We start from the raw sequence: 15,727 nt of genomic DNA, 5'->3' as shown, positions 1-15,727 counted from the left end.
CTCAACACACACACACACACCTGTCTGTCTCCTCAGTTTCATTCTTTTTTCTCTCTCTATGTTGTTGGATTCTCAACCAACACACAACAGTCTAAACTGAGATACTTTCACACTTGGGTTTAATGTTCTCAGACTCTCTCTCTCTCTCTCTCTCTCTCTCTCTCACACACACACACCCTAAACAGGAAATAAAGCGAGATGTAAATGAGGTATGTTAGAGGAAGAGGTTGTGCATTCTAGAGTGTGACGGAGTGTGTGTCAGTTTTCCTGCAGCAGTGAACACACACACACATGCACACAAACACACACACATGATCTGTGCGCCACTGTGTGTGTTTATCTAATGATGGACGTCCTGGAGATCTCCACACGAAACCCTCAGGATGACTTTGAGATTCTGCTGCGGGTCGGTGGAGGAACGTATGGAGAAGTTTATAAGGTACCTTTCTCAGACTGATTCACAGCTTTTAAAGACAGGGGTTTGTGTGTGTGTGTGTGTTTCAGGTCTTTGCTGATGTGTTTGTTGGTGTTTAGAGCAAAAGTTATGCATCTCAGTTCAACTGCTGTATTTAAATAGTTTTGTGCTGTTTCTGGTAATTCCACTCTTTCGTGTGATATGAACCACAAATGGAACAGAAACACTCAACCTGTTAATCATACACATTTCGTTTGTTTCCTGTCTGCCTGTCTTTCATTTTGAAGGCTGTACTGATCCTCTGCCTATAAATGTGTGCATCTCTTTTCACACTGACTCAGAGGTGTGTGTGTGTGTGTGTGTGTGTGTGTGTGTGCTTAACCATATTGTGGGAACAAATATGTACCCAGAAGTGAGCAAAACCAGACAAAACTTTTTGAAACCCTCCTTTCGGGGACGTTAAACCAGTATATAAAAGAACCGAAGTCCCCATTTAGAGAGTTATTTAAATTGATGTGTTCGTAGACTACAAAAAAATGATTTGATTGTTTAGTATTCATGTCTTATTTCCAAGTACAAATATATACAAATTCTTAAATCATGATACATTTACTTCGAAATCAAAAGTTTTTGCTTAAAACAAGAACAAGAAAATGGCCTAACTTGAGTGAGTGAAACTTTTTTGTACTTAAGTACAATTGTATTTAATTTTAAAGAAAACAAGACTTAAATGTTGTCAATCTGTATCTTGGGTAAATACATTTTGATATTTAGATATTTGAACTATAGAAAACAAGACAATAATACAGAAAAGGGACATCATTTTTGCATACATTCATACATACATATATATATATATATATATACATTAGGGAAAAATGTCTAAACAAGTTTCTTTCATTGCATTTGTCACATTAATACATTGAAGGTTGGGCTGTAGCATTTATCACTTGATAAAAACAGTTTTAAGAGAGGTGTGTAAATGTGTGTGTTTCTAGCTAAACATATTCTGGGGACAAATTTGTTCTCCGAAGTACGTTAAATCTGACAAAACATCCAAAAAACTCCTTTTTAGGATGTCCTCATTTGTAAAATGAGTCTAAAATAAAGTAACTGAAGTGTTTTTGTAAGAGGTTAGTGTGTGGGCAATAGTTATAGTATTTATAACTATGTATAAAAAAAATCTGACACAGTTTTTCAAAAGCTTATGCTGTGTTCCCATCAAGACAGATAAGTGTGTGTGTTCACGGGTCAAAGCGGCACATCCGGTGTAATGTCTCGGGCCTGTGAGCTCACATCGAGACTGAACGGTTCAGATCTGAGGTCGCTGACGAATCATTAGAGAGCTGCGGTGTCTCACTGATCCAGCTCAGAGTCCTTCTCAGAATCAGAGGTGACGGAGCTCACTCTCCATCAGGTTCAGGCTGATTTACTGTAAAGCTCGGAGTGTGTAGAGGAGTGTGTGGTTGTGAATGCAGCGTACTGCTGCTTCCTCTTTCCTCTCAACACTTGTGTGTGTCAATGTTTCACCTGTAGAGCTGATAAAACTCTTCAGTGTGAGAACACATGGACCGAGATGAAGACCAACTCTACCTGCAGCGTCTGTGGCGTTGTAGAGACTGAACATGAGTGTGTCTCATGCTTCACCTTCATGTGTTTGGCAGTGGAGAGTCTGCAGTATGCAAATGAGGCTTGTCTTCCTCTCAGAGCCGCAGACATGCGCATCAGCATCAGTCTCTCTGACTGACCAACTAAAGCACAATACAAGATGACTACCTCAAAAACCCTCTCCAGCACAAAGAAGACGTATAGCAGAATGTTCACGCTGATCTTTTACATACAGGCCGAGTTAACTTTTATACCCAAAATACACATCGTAAACAGTTAAGTTAAATTAAATATATTTATGAAATTACATTTTTTTAATTATTTAGATTCAACTTTCAAAACCAAAATATATTTTAAAATGTATTTCAGGGAAAAGGCTACAGGAGATCAAAAACATATTTATTATTAGGTGTTTGATAAAATTTTATAAACGTGTTCACACATATTATAGACAACAAATACAGATTTTTTTAATTAACTGAGACATGTGAATATAGTTTCCTATGGAGGAAAAAAAATATATATATATATATATTTTTTTTAATGCACAAAAAATGGCAAAAAAAAACACATTGGTAGAAAAAATATTTACACAAAATATAAAATATATTTGAGCCAAAATATTTTTGTATATTTTGAAATCCATTTTTAAAATCTTTTTAATTGTATTTTTGGCCTGTGCTAGATGGATTATTAAAGTCTGATATGCCTCACACTCACGTCTGATGATGTTATATGAGCTTTCACACGCTTCAACACGATGTTTGAGATTACTAAAGGTGAACCTGGTAAAACAGTTCTGGAGGGGAAAAATTTGACTTAAAATAGTAGTTCGCTGACAACTGAAATGTGACAGAATAATTCCTAAAATAGAGTGCAGTAGTGATATGAACGACTGCTCTGATGATTCTGTGACACTACTGGAGCTCAAGCACAACTTACTCACTTTCACTGTGTGTAAAGCAACATGTTCAAGTACATTAGATTCAGCCTGATCCAATGATCCTACACGTGACTTATTCATTCTTAATGTGTTCTGTTAAACAGCATTTTAACTACTATCATTTACTCATCAGATAACAACGCTCCTATTGTGTCTAGTTCATCTTTAAAACATCTGTCTCCTCTAAAGTGTGTACATTGAATGCTTGACATATTTTACATTCTATACCTAACAACGTTTAATCTCAAGCTGGTCAAGAATGTGAGTCTGTGAATGTGTTTTCAAAAGCGTCACTCTTTACATCAGGACTGATGAAATCTGCAGATTTGTTAGTGACCCACAGAAGTTTAACGGCGTTCACATGGCTTCAGAGAACCGGACGAGCTCGTTCTAGAGCAGAAACCTCCACATTCATCTGTTATCTTTCAGTCTGAACACACACGCATGCGATAACGTGTGAGATCAGTGTTTCTGTGAGGACAGGAAGGGGCGGAGCTCTTCCACAGCCCCGCCCCCCGTACAGGCTTCTGACCCGCCCACACTGGGACACACACTATATGAATACACACTCTAAAGGTCATTTGTTGACACACACACACACACAATATAAAGACAGCTGTGTGTCAGGAGTGTGTTCTTGTGCCAGGTGTTGTTCTCAGAGGAGAAATGCAGAAGTGAGAGCTGATGATAGTTATCTGTGAACGGTTTATCAGCAGCAGAATCTGAACAGACTCCTGCATTTGTCCTGCGCACCTCAGTCTGTCTGTCTGCAGTCGAACAGCACAAATACATCTTCAAACCACATCCAGAAACACTCTCAGACCTCAGAGAAGACGAGAGCGTGTTCAGAGCGACGTCTGATGCTTGGAAGGAATCACATGTGAAGCAGCTTCACTGAATGATGAAGGATTCGTGTGTGTGTGTGTGTGTGTGTGTCAGGAGCGCATCTCTGATCATCTTTCCACTCTTCGAGTCAGGCGTGTGTTTACAAGCGTTCACTACGCTCCTCTGCTCGTGTTTGGTGTGAAAATGCAGAAGCTGTGGACTGTGGAGTTTATTTTGGTGACGAGGACAAGACGTTTTAGTGTTTCTCACACCTTTTGTTCCTGGAAATTTTGTGTATATTTTTTGTATTAGATTAGATTAGATCAACTTTATTGTCACTGCACATGTAAGGTACAAGGCAACGAGAAGTGCAATATACAAGGTCTACAATATGTAAAATAACTATACAGAGAAGCATTATGGATACGTATATGATTTAGGGTGCATTTCATGTCCCTTGAAGAGAATTATATATATATATTTTCTAACAATTTTCTTCAGAAATATCATGTTTTATGAAATAAGATCATATATAGTACTATCTCACAGATATATTTTGTGCACTCTTTGACTGGAATTGTCTTTTAAATGTCAGTTTTTGTGTAATTTGAGGTTAACCTCATCAAGAAAGCTGAAATCATGAGTCAGTGTGAACTGTCAGTGTGTCCAGTTTGACTGAGAGGATTGTGTGATTCAGTAAAGCATGGTGAGGACGTCTGTGTGTGTTTTCAGGCTCGCAGTAAACAGAACGGAGAGTTGGCAGCCATTAAAATCATCAAGATGGAGCCGGGTAAGATCTGAGCCTGACATACTGAGCTGTGTGTAGATGAAGCGCTGCTCACCGTCCGTCTGTCTTTCAGAGGATGATTTCTCTGTCATCCAGCAAGAGATCGTGATGGTGAAGAGCTGCACACACAGAAACATCGTGGCCTATCACGGCAGCTACATCAGGTCAGAGAGCACCAGTACACAAACAATCAGTCAGCCAAACTATAATGCACCTGCAGTAACCTCATCATATCTGATGCATGCTGGGAAATCACAAACCCAAATCGCTCTTTGACTGAAACACTGAGGGGGATCTGCTGCTCATGTAGTTCACTTTCTTCAGATTACTCTTCAGTTCGGTCTCATAAACTGGAAAATCATCAGAATCAAACTCAGATGAGTCTCATATCTAGAAAAACACTGACTCCTGAGAAACTCACAGAGAGCAGATGAATGCATGTGAATACGAGTGTGTGTGTGTGTGTGTGTGTGTGTGCTGCAGGATGAATAAGCTGTGGATCTGTATGGAGTACTGCGGTGGAGGATCTCTACAGGACATTTACCACGGTAAACACAGCCTGTCGTCTCTCACACTGATGAGTTATTCATGAGCGTCGTGTGTCACATCAGTTTATTATAATCAATCTTCTCTTATTTACATGAATTCAATCAGCATCCAAACAATCTGTGTATTATTCTATTCTAATATTTATTTTGATCTCATTCGATTTTTCTCATTCTACTGTGTATATTTTTATGTATCTTAATCTAACTTTTATTAGTTTTAATATTTTTATTTATTTAAATTACATTTTTACACTGTTTCTTTTAAAACTCAGAAGCCTTTCTGTCTAAGCTTGTATTTATCTGCTATTTGGAATCATAATCAATAATTCAATAACACACATGATTCTAGCTCAACACACTGTCTCTGATATTGTGTGTGTGTGTGTGTGTGTGCGTGTTTGAGTGCGCGTGTGTTTGTTTGAGTGCGAGTGTGTGTGTTTGAGTGTGTGTGTTTGAGTGCGTGTGTGTGTGCATGTGTTCGAGTGTGTGTGTGTGTGTGTCTTCCAGTGTGTGTTTGAGTGCATGTGTGTGTGTGTGTGTTCGAGTGTGTGTGTGTGTGTTCGAGTGTGTGTGTGTTCCTGTGTGTCTTCCAGTGTGTGTTTGAGTGCGTGTGTGTGTGTGTGTGTGTGTGTGTGTGTGTGTTCGAGTGTGTGTGTGTGTCTTTGTGTCTTCCAGTGTGTGTTTGAGTGCGTGTGTGTGTGTGTGTGTGTTCGAGTGTGTGTGTGTGTTCGAGTGCGTGTGTGTGTGTGTGTGTATGTGTGTGTTCTAGTGCATGTGTGTGTGTGTGTGTGTGTGTGTTCGTGTGTGTGTGTGTGTGTGTGTTCGAGTGTGTGTGTGTGTTCGAGTGCGTGTGTGTGTGTGTGTGTGTATGTGTGTGTTCTAGTGCATGTGTGTGTGTGTGTGTGTGTGTGTGTGTTCGTGTGTGTGTGTGTGTGTGTGTTCGAGTGTGTGTGTGTGTGTGTGTGTGTTCGAGTGCGTGTGTGTGTGTTCGAGTGCGTGTGTGTGTGTTCGAGTGCGTGTGTGTGTGTGTGTGTGTGTGTGTTCTAGTGCATGTGTGTGTGTGTGTGTGTGTGTGTGTGTGTGTATGTTTTAAGGCTGTGGTTTTAGAGTTTCTTCTTCACTAACAGTGTTGGAGAAACTGACTCCGGTTGTGTTACATTGCTTTTGTGTTACTTTGTGTCCCCTTGAATGGTCTTGTTTATTTGTTTCTTAATCACAAGAAACACTAAAGTTATATTTTTGCCAAATGTAAAGTCACCAAAAGTAAATGAATGCTCTTCAGGCTGAAGGACAGGAGCTGTCAGTCAAAACACGAGAACACAGAGACACAAACTGACTCTGATGTTTGATTGTAAACTTTAAGAGTAAAGCATCACTTGACTAGTTCCTTGAGGAAAGTAATCTGATTACGTTCCCGATCCCTGTTGACTGAGACACATGAGGAGAGCTTGACCTGTCTGATCATCATCATCTGTGTCTGTGTGTTAGTGACCGGTCCTCTGTCCGAGCAGCAGATCGCTTACGTCTGTCGAGAGATGCTGCAGGTGACACACTCTTCATGTTCACATACACACAGTTACAACACCACACACTTGTTTTAAGAGACGTGTCTCTCTCTGTCAGGGTCTCGATTATCTTCACGGACAGAAGAAGATCCACCGGGACATCAAGGTAAAGTCCCTTCACACACTTCAGTCGTCTCCGTCAGCGCTGTTTCAGTCGCTCACTCAGAGTTTGTGTTTTCCAGGGTGCAAATATTCTTCTGAATGATCACGGAGAAGTGAAACTGGGTTCGTAGAGAGACTGAAAACCATCTGTGTGTGTGTGTGTGTGTGTGTGTGTGTGTGTGTGGCTGACACTCCTCCGTCTCTTTCTCTCTGTTTCCAGCTGACTTTGGCATCTCGGCACAAATCACAGCCACGTTTGCCCGTCGAATGTCGTTCATTGGGACGCCGTACTGGTGAGATCAACCTCCTGATCAGTTTCTGGATCATTTTAGAGACTTCTGACTGTAGCTGACACGATATTCTCAGAACGTTCTTCTTACGTTCCCGTTATGTTATGAAAATGTTATTTCTGATTAATAACTCTAAATGTTCTCTGTTCTCTTGTCGTTTTGCAAACATTATTGGAACGTTCTGAAAGAAGTAGAAACATTTAAAAAACATTCGACGAACATCCAAGTAAAAGCGTTCCATGAATGATGTATAAATAATTATGTGCTAACATTTGAGCACCTTGTTAGAGACCAGATAACTCTTGAAGTTACTGGAGGAACATGTCATAACGTTGGGAGAGTGTTGGGTTTGGGTTAACACTAGGGTTAAAGCTAAAGTCATGAGTTCAGGAAAGCTAAAAAATTGTATGCAATGTAAGGCACTTTGGGTGAAAGAATCTGCCAAATGCATACATACAATTCAGTTTGCTGTCATATTTGGCTTCGTGATGGACTGATGCAGACCTGTGAACACCGATCTGGTGGCTGTGGTCATCGTGAGCGTGTGTTTGTCCTCAGGATGGCTCCAGAGGTGGCCGCGGTCGAGATTAAGGGTGGATATAATGAGCTGTGTGACATCTGGTCAGTGGGAATCACAGCGATTGAGCTCGCAGAACTACAGCCGCCTCTCTTCGATGTCCATCCTCTCAGGTACACACCACTGAACTCAATCAACCTCAAACTGATTTAAAGGAATAGTTCGTGCAAACATGAGAATGATCTGAAAATGTGTTCACTCTCAGTTCATCTGAGATCAGGATGAGTGTTTCTTCATCAGGTTTGTAGAAATACAGCACTGCATCAGTGTCTCATCAATGGATGCTCTGCAGTGAATGGGTGCCGTCAGAATGAGAGTCTGATAAAACATCACAATAATCCACAGCACTCCAGTCCATCAGTGAACATCTGGAGAAGACAAAACCTGAAACACATCCAGCATTAAGATGATTTTAACTCAAACAGAGTCTATAATCCAGAATAACACTTCCTCCAGTGAAAAAGTGTTCTGGTCTGAATCAGGAGAGAAATCTGCACAGATCAAGCAGCGTTTAAACAGATCTAAACTAATCTGTGAGAGACAACAACAGATGCACTTTCTCACTGGAGGAAGTGTTATTCTGGATTATAGACTCTATGTGTTTGAGTTAAAATCATCTTAATGCTGGATGTGTTTCAGGTTTTGTCTTCTCCAGATGTTCACTGATGGACTGGAGTGCTGTGGATTATTGTGATGTTTTTATCAGACTCTCATTCTGACGGCACCCATTCACTGCAGAACATCCATTGATGATGAGACACTGATGCAGTGCTACATTTCTACAAACCTGATGAAGAAACACTCATCCTGATCTCAGATGAACTGAGAGTGAACACATTTTAAGTTATGTCTGAACTATTCGAAGCTGCTTTGAAACAATCTGTACTGTATAAAGCCTCATGTAAATCTTGTAATATAAGACTTGTCTGAAGTGAAACCTCACACTCTTCGTGCTTCTGTTTGTTTTCTGGTTTCTCAGAGTTTTGTTCCTCATGTCCAAGAGCGGCTATCAGCCTCCCAAACTCAAGGACAAATCCAAATGGTGAGAGACTGAGGTGTTCTTTAGTAAAGCATCAGAGTCTGAGCACAAACTGATCACTGACTGTCGATCTTACTCCAGGTCCAGCACATTCTACAACTTTGTGAAGTCCATGCTGGTCAGAAACCCAAAGAAGAGACCCAGCGCTAATAAGATGCTGACGGTACGTTTGCCAGCCGTGTGTGTTGTGTTAATAAGTATGTGTGTGTATGTGTTTAGCTGTGTTTAACATGTGTCTCGTCTTGTTTCAGCATTCGTTCGTGACACAGCCGTCTCTGAGACAAGAGTTAACCCTCGAACTACTGGACAAACTCAGACACCCTGAGAAACTCAAAGAATGTTTACACACGGATGACGATGATTTGGAGGTAAGTACGCAAATACACACTTGAGAGACCAATTAATCTCAATCTCTCACTAAGTTCTCATAGACCCCAGTGTCTCCTCTAGAGTTTCAATACAGATCTCAGCAATCGTGCTTTTGTTTATATAAGGAAGCAGTTAAAAGGCAGAGATATCAATTTGAACTTATAAAGACAGTTCCTTGTATAGTTCCTGAATGAATCAGTGTTTTGAAAAGACTCTGTTTAATAACCAATTCAATGACTCACTCATAAAGACAGTCCATTGTTTAGTTCCTGAATGAATCAGTGATATGAATGACTCTGCTGAATGAATGATTCAATGACTCACTCATAACCGATTCAGTGACTCACTCATAACCGATTCAATGACTCACTCATACAGACAGTCCATTGTTTAGTTCCTGAATGAATCAGTGATATGAATGACTCTGCTGAATGAATGATTCAATGACTCACTCATAACCGATTCAATGACTCACTCATAAAGTCACCTCTCATCTCTCTCTCTCTCTCTCTCTCTCTCTTCTCTCTCTCTCTTTCTCAGGTGACTGTCCCAAATTCACTCAGAAGAATTCACTCAATCAACAGACACAACCGGGCCGAGAGAACGAACTCAGACATCAGCTGTAAGACTCTCTCTCGTGTGTGTGTGTGTGTGTTAATGACAGATACTCACTCATTATTTAATTGTTTGAAACCTGATGTCTGTGTTTCAGTGGAACAGATCTACACACAGAGACCCGTCGCTGGTAAACGAGAGTCCCCAGAAGGAACGGTTAGTGTTTGTGTGGTTAACTTCTGAGAGAAAACTGAGCTAGGTCACTTGACATGTGTTGTTGTTGATGTGATTGGTGTAGTTACGGACGTCAGGAGGGCAGTGGACGAGTCCTCCCATCACATCCAGACGGAGGTAAGAGCAGACATCACGTTTATTCACTCGTCTGTGCATCATACAGCCGTTTCTCATCATAAACTCTTACAGGGACGAGAGCGTGGACACGGATGACGATTATGATGACGTGGAAATGTAAGCTCTTCTCCTCTTCTGATTTACATTTATGCTTTTGCATCTGATCAGTTCTTGCTCTCCATGGGAATCGAACCCATGACCTAGTGTCTGAGCTACAGGAAAGATATTAATAAAGACAGAAGGCTCGTTTAAAAGAAGACTAACCAAACTTGTGGTATGATGTCATTGATCGATGATATCTGTGGTTAATCGTTCCTCTTGCTCTCTCCCACAGACCAGCGAGGTACAGTACATCTTCAGTAGTCTTCAGTACAGGTGAAAGTCTTGATGAATGATGAAGATCTGATGGAGTGTGTGCTTTTCTCTCTTTAGTAGCACACTGAAGTTCAATGATGACATTCCTCCTCCTCTTCCTCCCAAAGTGAGTCGCTCCGCTGCATCTGTACACAGATTAAACCTGAAGATCAATAAAACATGTCCAGAGGGAAATATTACTGCAATGTGACAATCGTTTTTTTACTATATTTTCACATAAAAACCTGTTGATTCTTGTTCATGCTTCTGATGTGGTTTGAGTTTTCTGGCGAGTGAGAACATAGTAAACCTGAAATATATATAAACCTAGGTCCTCGTGATGAAAATAAATTCATAAAAAAGGCTGAAACGATTGACTAATGGCTGCAGATCAATGTAAATCAGTATCACACACACACACACACACCCACTCTCACACACACACTAATATACAAAATGACTTGTAGGTGCAAATGCCACCCTAAAAGAAAGCCTTGCCACCCCTGCTGCTACCCCAGTTGGCAGTAACGAATTAAAGGTTATGGCCAATTTGAAAATTTAAGAGCGCAAATCTTTCATGATTCTTGATCCCGCTAAGAACTCCCAAACTGATTCAAATGATTTGCGATCCCCAAACTGACTCAAATGATTCGCGATCCCACTTTGAACTCCCAAACTGACTCAAATGATTCGCGATCTCCATAACTGACTCGATTCGCGATCCCGCTACGAACTCCCGTACTGATTCAAATGATTCGCCATCCCCAAACTGACTCAAATGATTCGCGATCCCACTTTGAACTCCCAAACTGACTCAAATGATTCGCGATCTCCATAACTGACTCGATTCGCGATCCCGCTAAGAACTCCCGTACTGATTCAAATGATTCGCCATCCCCATAACTGACTCAAATGATTCGCGATCCCGCTACGAACTCCCGTACTGATTCAAATGATTCGCCATCCCCATAACTGACTCGATTCACGAACCCGCTCCGAACTCCCGTACTGATTCAAATGATTCGCGATCCCGCTACGAACTCCCGAACTGACTCAAATGATTCGCGATCCCGCTACGAACTCCCGTACTGATTCAAATGATTCGCCATCCCCATAACTGACTCGATTCACGAACCCGCTCCGAACTCCCGTACTGATTCAAATGATTCGCCATCCCCATAACTGACTCAAATGATTCGCGATCCCGCTACGAACTCCCGTACTGATTCAAATGATTCGCCATCCCCATAACTGACTCGATTCACGAACCCGCTCCGAACTCCCGTACTGATTCAAATGATTCGCGATCCCGCTACGAACTCCCGAACTGACTCAAATGATTCGCGATCCCGCTACGAACTCCCGTACTGATTCAAATGATTCGCCATCCCCATAACTGACTCGATTCACGAACCCGCTACGAACTCCCGTACTGATTCAAATGATTCGCCATCCCCATACTGACTCAAATGATTCTCGAAACCGCTTTGAACTCCCGAATTGACTCAAATGATTCGCGATCCCGCTCCAAACTCCCGAACTGATTCAAATGATTTGCGATCCCCAAACTCTAATAATTTACAAAGTGTTAATATACTGTAATATTTTTGTTGTTGTTGTTGCTATAAAAACAGACTTAAGCCATCAATTTTGCTATAGATGACACAGGCTTTATAATTTCTTCAACAAAAAACGTGCATATCACAACCCTTACAAAAATAAACCATGGTTTTATCATAGTAAAACTGCTTAGTTTCCTTTTGCATGATTTCTGAGTGTTGGAGACTATAAAATAAATTAGAGTCATAATAAAGTTATAGCCGCAGGTAAATGTCGAGAGCTACAATTGTGATTTGTAAATAATACAATTTATTAATTTAGTTTTTTATTTGATTAAAGTTATTTTTTCAACCCTATATTAGTTTTTTTTTTTTTTTGAGGAAGGGGGGCACAACAATAAATCCTGCTTATGGGAATCCTTAAGGTGTTTTTATACACGTCTCTGGGAATGTGTGCTCTACTACACACACACACACACACACACACACACACACTGAAGCACGCGTGGTGTTTTCTGCTCTTCACTATATTGATGCATGATGTATGCTACACATGTGTACGTCAGCGCGCTATGAGAGGATTTCACCATTTCATTTGATAAAACTATTTGTGCCTATAATGTTTATGTATTTATTATTATTGTCAGCTAATAAAAGCTATGCTTCAGGACCATATTCATATAACATCTAAGGCTAAATGTAGCTCTTGACTGGTTGAGTTAGATGATGATTAACACTAAACTGTAGAAAATCAGTTGAGTCTCCCCAGCTGGAAATGGCTGTTAAAATCTTGTGTTTCTTATAATAAATTGTCATATTGATAACACTGAATCTTTTATAATGCTCTTAATGACATGTTGATGCATACTGTATGCATTAGTGAGTGTGTGGTGCTTATGGGGTATGGTCACTTATTCCTTATATGTTTGTAATGTTTGTTATAACTGTTTCAAATGCAAGACATTGATTGCATGAGATTAAGTTTGTAAATGATAGCTGTGTCCTTTTGCAGTGTGCACATATATTTATCATCAAACTGTGATAACTGTGACTAAATTCAGTAAATATACGTCTGCCATATGTTGCCACCCCATCAATATTTTTCTAGATCCGCCCCTGTGCAGGTGTATAATGTTTTCAATATAAAATGTGTGTGTGTGTGTGTTCAGCCGAAGCAGCGCAGTAGTTCAGAGGAGAGTATGGCAGCAGAAGATGATCACAGTAAAGCTCTGGGCATCAGCATCTCTACACCTTTATTCAGGACGTCCAGCGGGACACACACACGACCTCGACCCGTGCCCCGACCACGATCTGTGCGCAGCGTCAACTCAGGTTATCATCACACACACACACACACACACACATGCACACACATGCACACACATGCACACACACACACACACTGTTCTCTCCTGATCCACCTGTATAACAGCCCGTGTGTGTGTGTGTGTGTGTGTGTGTAGATCCGTCTGCGTTCTCCAGCTTCCGCACTGAACCTCCAGCAGATCTTCAGCCTCCTGAACTTCCACCGAAGAAGGACAGAAGACGCAGACAAGCTCCTCAGGTGCGTGCTGATGTCCTCATGTTCTGCTTCATCTCAGATCAGATCACCAGATCTTCAGGAGATTACAGCCAGAGCTTCTTCTTTTCATGAAAACACAAAGAAGATTCTGTGCAAAATGGGTTATCGATTGTTTTAATCTTCACACCTGTGTAAGAAGTGTGGGTTAATGCTCTGAGCTCTCACAGGAAGTCAGATGTGTTGTGTGAGGTTAGTTGTGTCTCTGCTGTCAGGTCACAGTGTTGTTTCTCTCTCGTTCAGGATCCGGTCGAGTGCGTCAGTCCAGTGGTCAAGAAACCGCCGGTACGTTCTGACCTCACTTACTTCACACTTTCTAGAAATAAGTTGCGTCTGATTATAAGTTGCACTGAAACAAAATTGCATTGTTGAGAAAAAATAAAATAAGAAATGTGTATAAGTGGCATATAATTATTGGAATTAGAAATAATGTAAACTTTTAAGAAATAAAACAAAACTTTATAAACACTGTAAGTAAGTAATACTATTGTTTAATATTAAGATTTTATATATTATTTGATTTATTTACATTTTTTTAATTGTTTTGTATTTTTGTAATTTTATTAGCTTTTTTTTTATTAAGTTTATTTTTTTAGCTTAAGTTAAATTTAATTTAATTAATGAAAAAAAAAAATCAATTAAATTAAAAATACGAATTATTGCCTAACTGAAACTAACTGAAATAAATTATAAAATATTTTTCATTATTTTCTTAAAAATTAATTATGGTGGCATTCTTTATTATAAAAGAAGATTTGTTTGAACTCCAAGCCTAAGCACAAACTGTGTTAAAGTTAATTTTGAGAGGAGATGACAAGTGAAATATTATATTATATTATATTATATTATATTATATTATATTATATTATATTATATTATATTATATTATATTATATTATATTATATTGCATGATGGTGACTTGTATCCCGTGATGCTGCAGTAAGAAGCAGTGTTTGCTGACGTCTCTCTCTCTCTGACAGATTGTCTTCAGGAAGGTGTTTCACGGCTGTCCTCTGAAGCTCAGCTGCTCCATCTCATGGGAACATCCCTCCACTAAAGGTACAGTCTGACCTCTTCTGCCGGTCAGTTTTCAGAGTATACACTATCAGTAACGTTCCTCATGTTGGCTTTAGATCAGCACCTGATCTTCGGGGCGGATGAAGGGATCTTTACACTAAACCTCAACAGTTCTGAGACCACCATGGAGCTGGTGAGAGACCCTCACACCTTCAGATCATTCCTCAGCACATTCACTCTCCTTTAATCTACTTCTGCTCTTTCCCAGCTGTTTCCGGGCAAGTGTGTGTGGCTGTACACCATCGGCGGCGTGTTAATGTCTGTCTCAGGTGAGGAGCACACCTGTGTGATGATGAAGATGATGATGGGAAGTGTGTGTGTGATGAAGGGCTGATGAGAGTTTTGTGAAACAGGGAAGTCGTCTCAGCTGCACTCACACTCGCTGAAGGAGCTGTACGAACAGACGCGCAGAGAGCATCGCATCGTTGCCCTGCCGACACACAGGCTGTTGCCACGGTAACCGCCTCCTTCTGTTACATTGTATGCATTTGAGTTATGAGCATGACACACACTTTCTGCAGCAACACATTTACCGATGTGTGTTTGATTCTGACCACACCTGCAAGAAAACTGAGAAACCACACACACACACACACAGAATATACATCACTCTTAACGGAACTTTGTTGTGACTTAATGACCCAAATTAAGGCTAACCAAAAGAGAGCAAACACACACACATACTTTCTCTCTCTCTCTCTCACACACACACACACATTGAGTCTAATCTCGCTCCTCTCATCGTCTCATAACAGGAAGTCCGCAGTCAGCACAAAGATTCCAGACACAAAGGGATGCAGGACGTGTTCAGTGGGTGAGGCCAGAAATCCTTCATCACTTCTACTTTAAGCAGCTTCAGAAAGCTTCTGGTTATCAGAATGATTCACACTGGTTAAACGTAACGACTGGTTGCTGTAACGACGATGTTGTGTGTGTGTGCAGCTCATAACGCTCAGAACGGCTGTGTGTTTCTGTGCTGTGCGCTGGAGTCCAGTGTGGTTCTGCTGCAGTGGTACGAGCCCATGCACAAGTTCATGCTGATCAAGGTGAGGAACACAGACAGTGTGACCTTTCACATCACTCGCCCACCGCACACACACACACACACACACACACACAACACACACACACACGTCAGCACATATCTGTTCTGTTATAAATATGTTTCTCACTTCAGTCTCAC

At 40.7% G+C, this 15,727-nt stretch overlaps 1 protein-coding gene across 2 annotated transcripts in view; it reads left to right on the top strand.

The window, feature by feature from the left end:
* The first annotated feature begins 215 nt into the window (after positions 1-215).
* Positions 216-15,727, top strand: part of LOC113058849 (mitogen-activated protein kinase kinase kinase kinase 5-like) — an 18,555-nt gene continuing 3,043 nt past the window's right edge. The window contains exons 1-27 of one of the 2 annotated variants that reach the window (XM_026227108.1): positions 216-439; positions 4,524-4,581; positions 4,652-4,742; positions 5,062-5,126; positions 6,615-6,670; positions 6,750-6,797; positions 6,874-6,916; positions 7,014-7,086; positions 7,642-7,773; positions 8,640-8,702; positions 8,781-8,862; positions 8,951-9,067; positions 9,609-9,690; positions 9,781-9,839; positions 9,922-9,974; positions 10,047-10,091; positions 10,309-10,317; positions 10,410-10,455; positions 13,057-13,219; positions 13,351-13,451; positions 13,710-13,751; positions 14,448-14,526; positions 14,601-14,677; positions 14,753-14,813; positions 14,898-15,000; positions 15,300-15,358; positions 15,487-15,590. In XM_026227108.1, coding sequence (XP_026082893.1) covers positions 344-439; positions 4,524-4,581; positions 4,652-4,742; positions 5,062-5,126; positions 6,615-6,670; positions 6,750-6,797; positions 6,874-6,916; positions 7,014-7,086; positions 7,642-7,773; positions 8,640-8,702; positions 8,781-8,862; positions 8,951-9,067; positions 9,609-9,690; positions 9,781-9,839; positions 9,922-9,974; positions 10,047-10,091; positions 10,309-10,317; positions 10,410-10,455; positions 13,057-13,219; positions 13,351-13,451; positions 13,710-13,751; positions 14,448-14,526; positions 14,601-14,677; positions 14,753-14,813; positions 14,898-15,000; positions 15,300-15,358; positions 15,487-15,590 — 2,007 coding nt within the window. In that variant the 5' untranslated portion in view covers positions 216-343. Of the gene's footprint in view, positions 440-4,523; positions 4,582-4,651; positions 4,743-5,061; positions 5,127-6,614; positions 6,671-6,749; positions 6,798-6,873; positions 6,917-7,013; positions 7,087-7,641; positions 7,774-8,639; positions 8,703-8,780; positions 8,863-8,950; positions 9,068-9,608; positions 9,691-9,780; positions 9,840-9,921; positions 9,975-10,046; positions 10,092-10,308; positions 10,318-10,406; positions 10,456-13,056; positions 13,220-13,350; positions 13,452-13,709; positions 13,752-14,447; positions 14,527-14,600; positions 14,678-14,752; positions 14,814-14,897; positions 15,001-15,299; positions 15,359-15,486; positions 15,591-15,727 lie in introns of both variants that reach the window. The other variant, XM_026227107.1, reaches the window with a different exon arrangement.

The sequence above is a fragment of the Carassius auratus genome, chromosome 40 (assembly GCF_003368295.1).
Source record: "Carassius auratus strain Wakin chromosome 40, ASM336829v1, whole genome shotgun sequence".
NCBI classification, from domain to species: Eukaryota; Metazoa; Chordata; class Actinopteri; order Cypriniformes; family Cyprinidae; genus Carassius; species Carassius auratus.
Note: the sequence above shows the minus strand (reverse complement) of the source record. Positions and strands in the feature narration are given on the sequence as shown.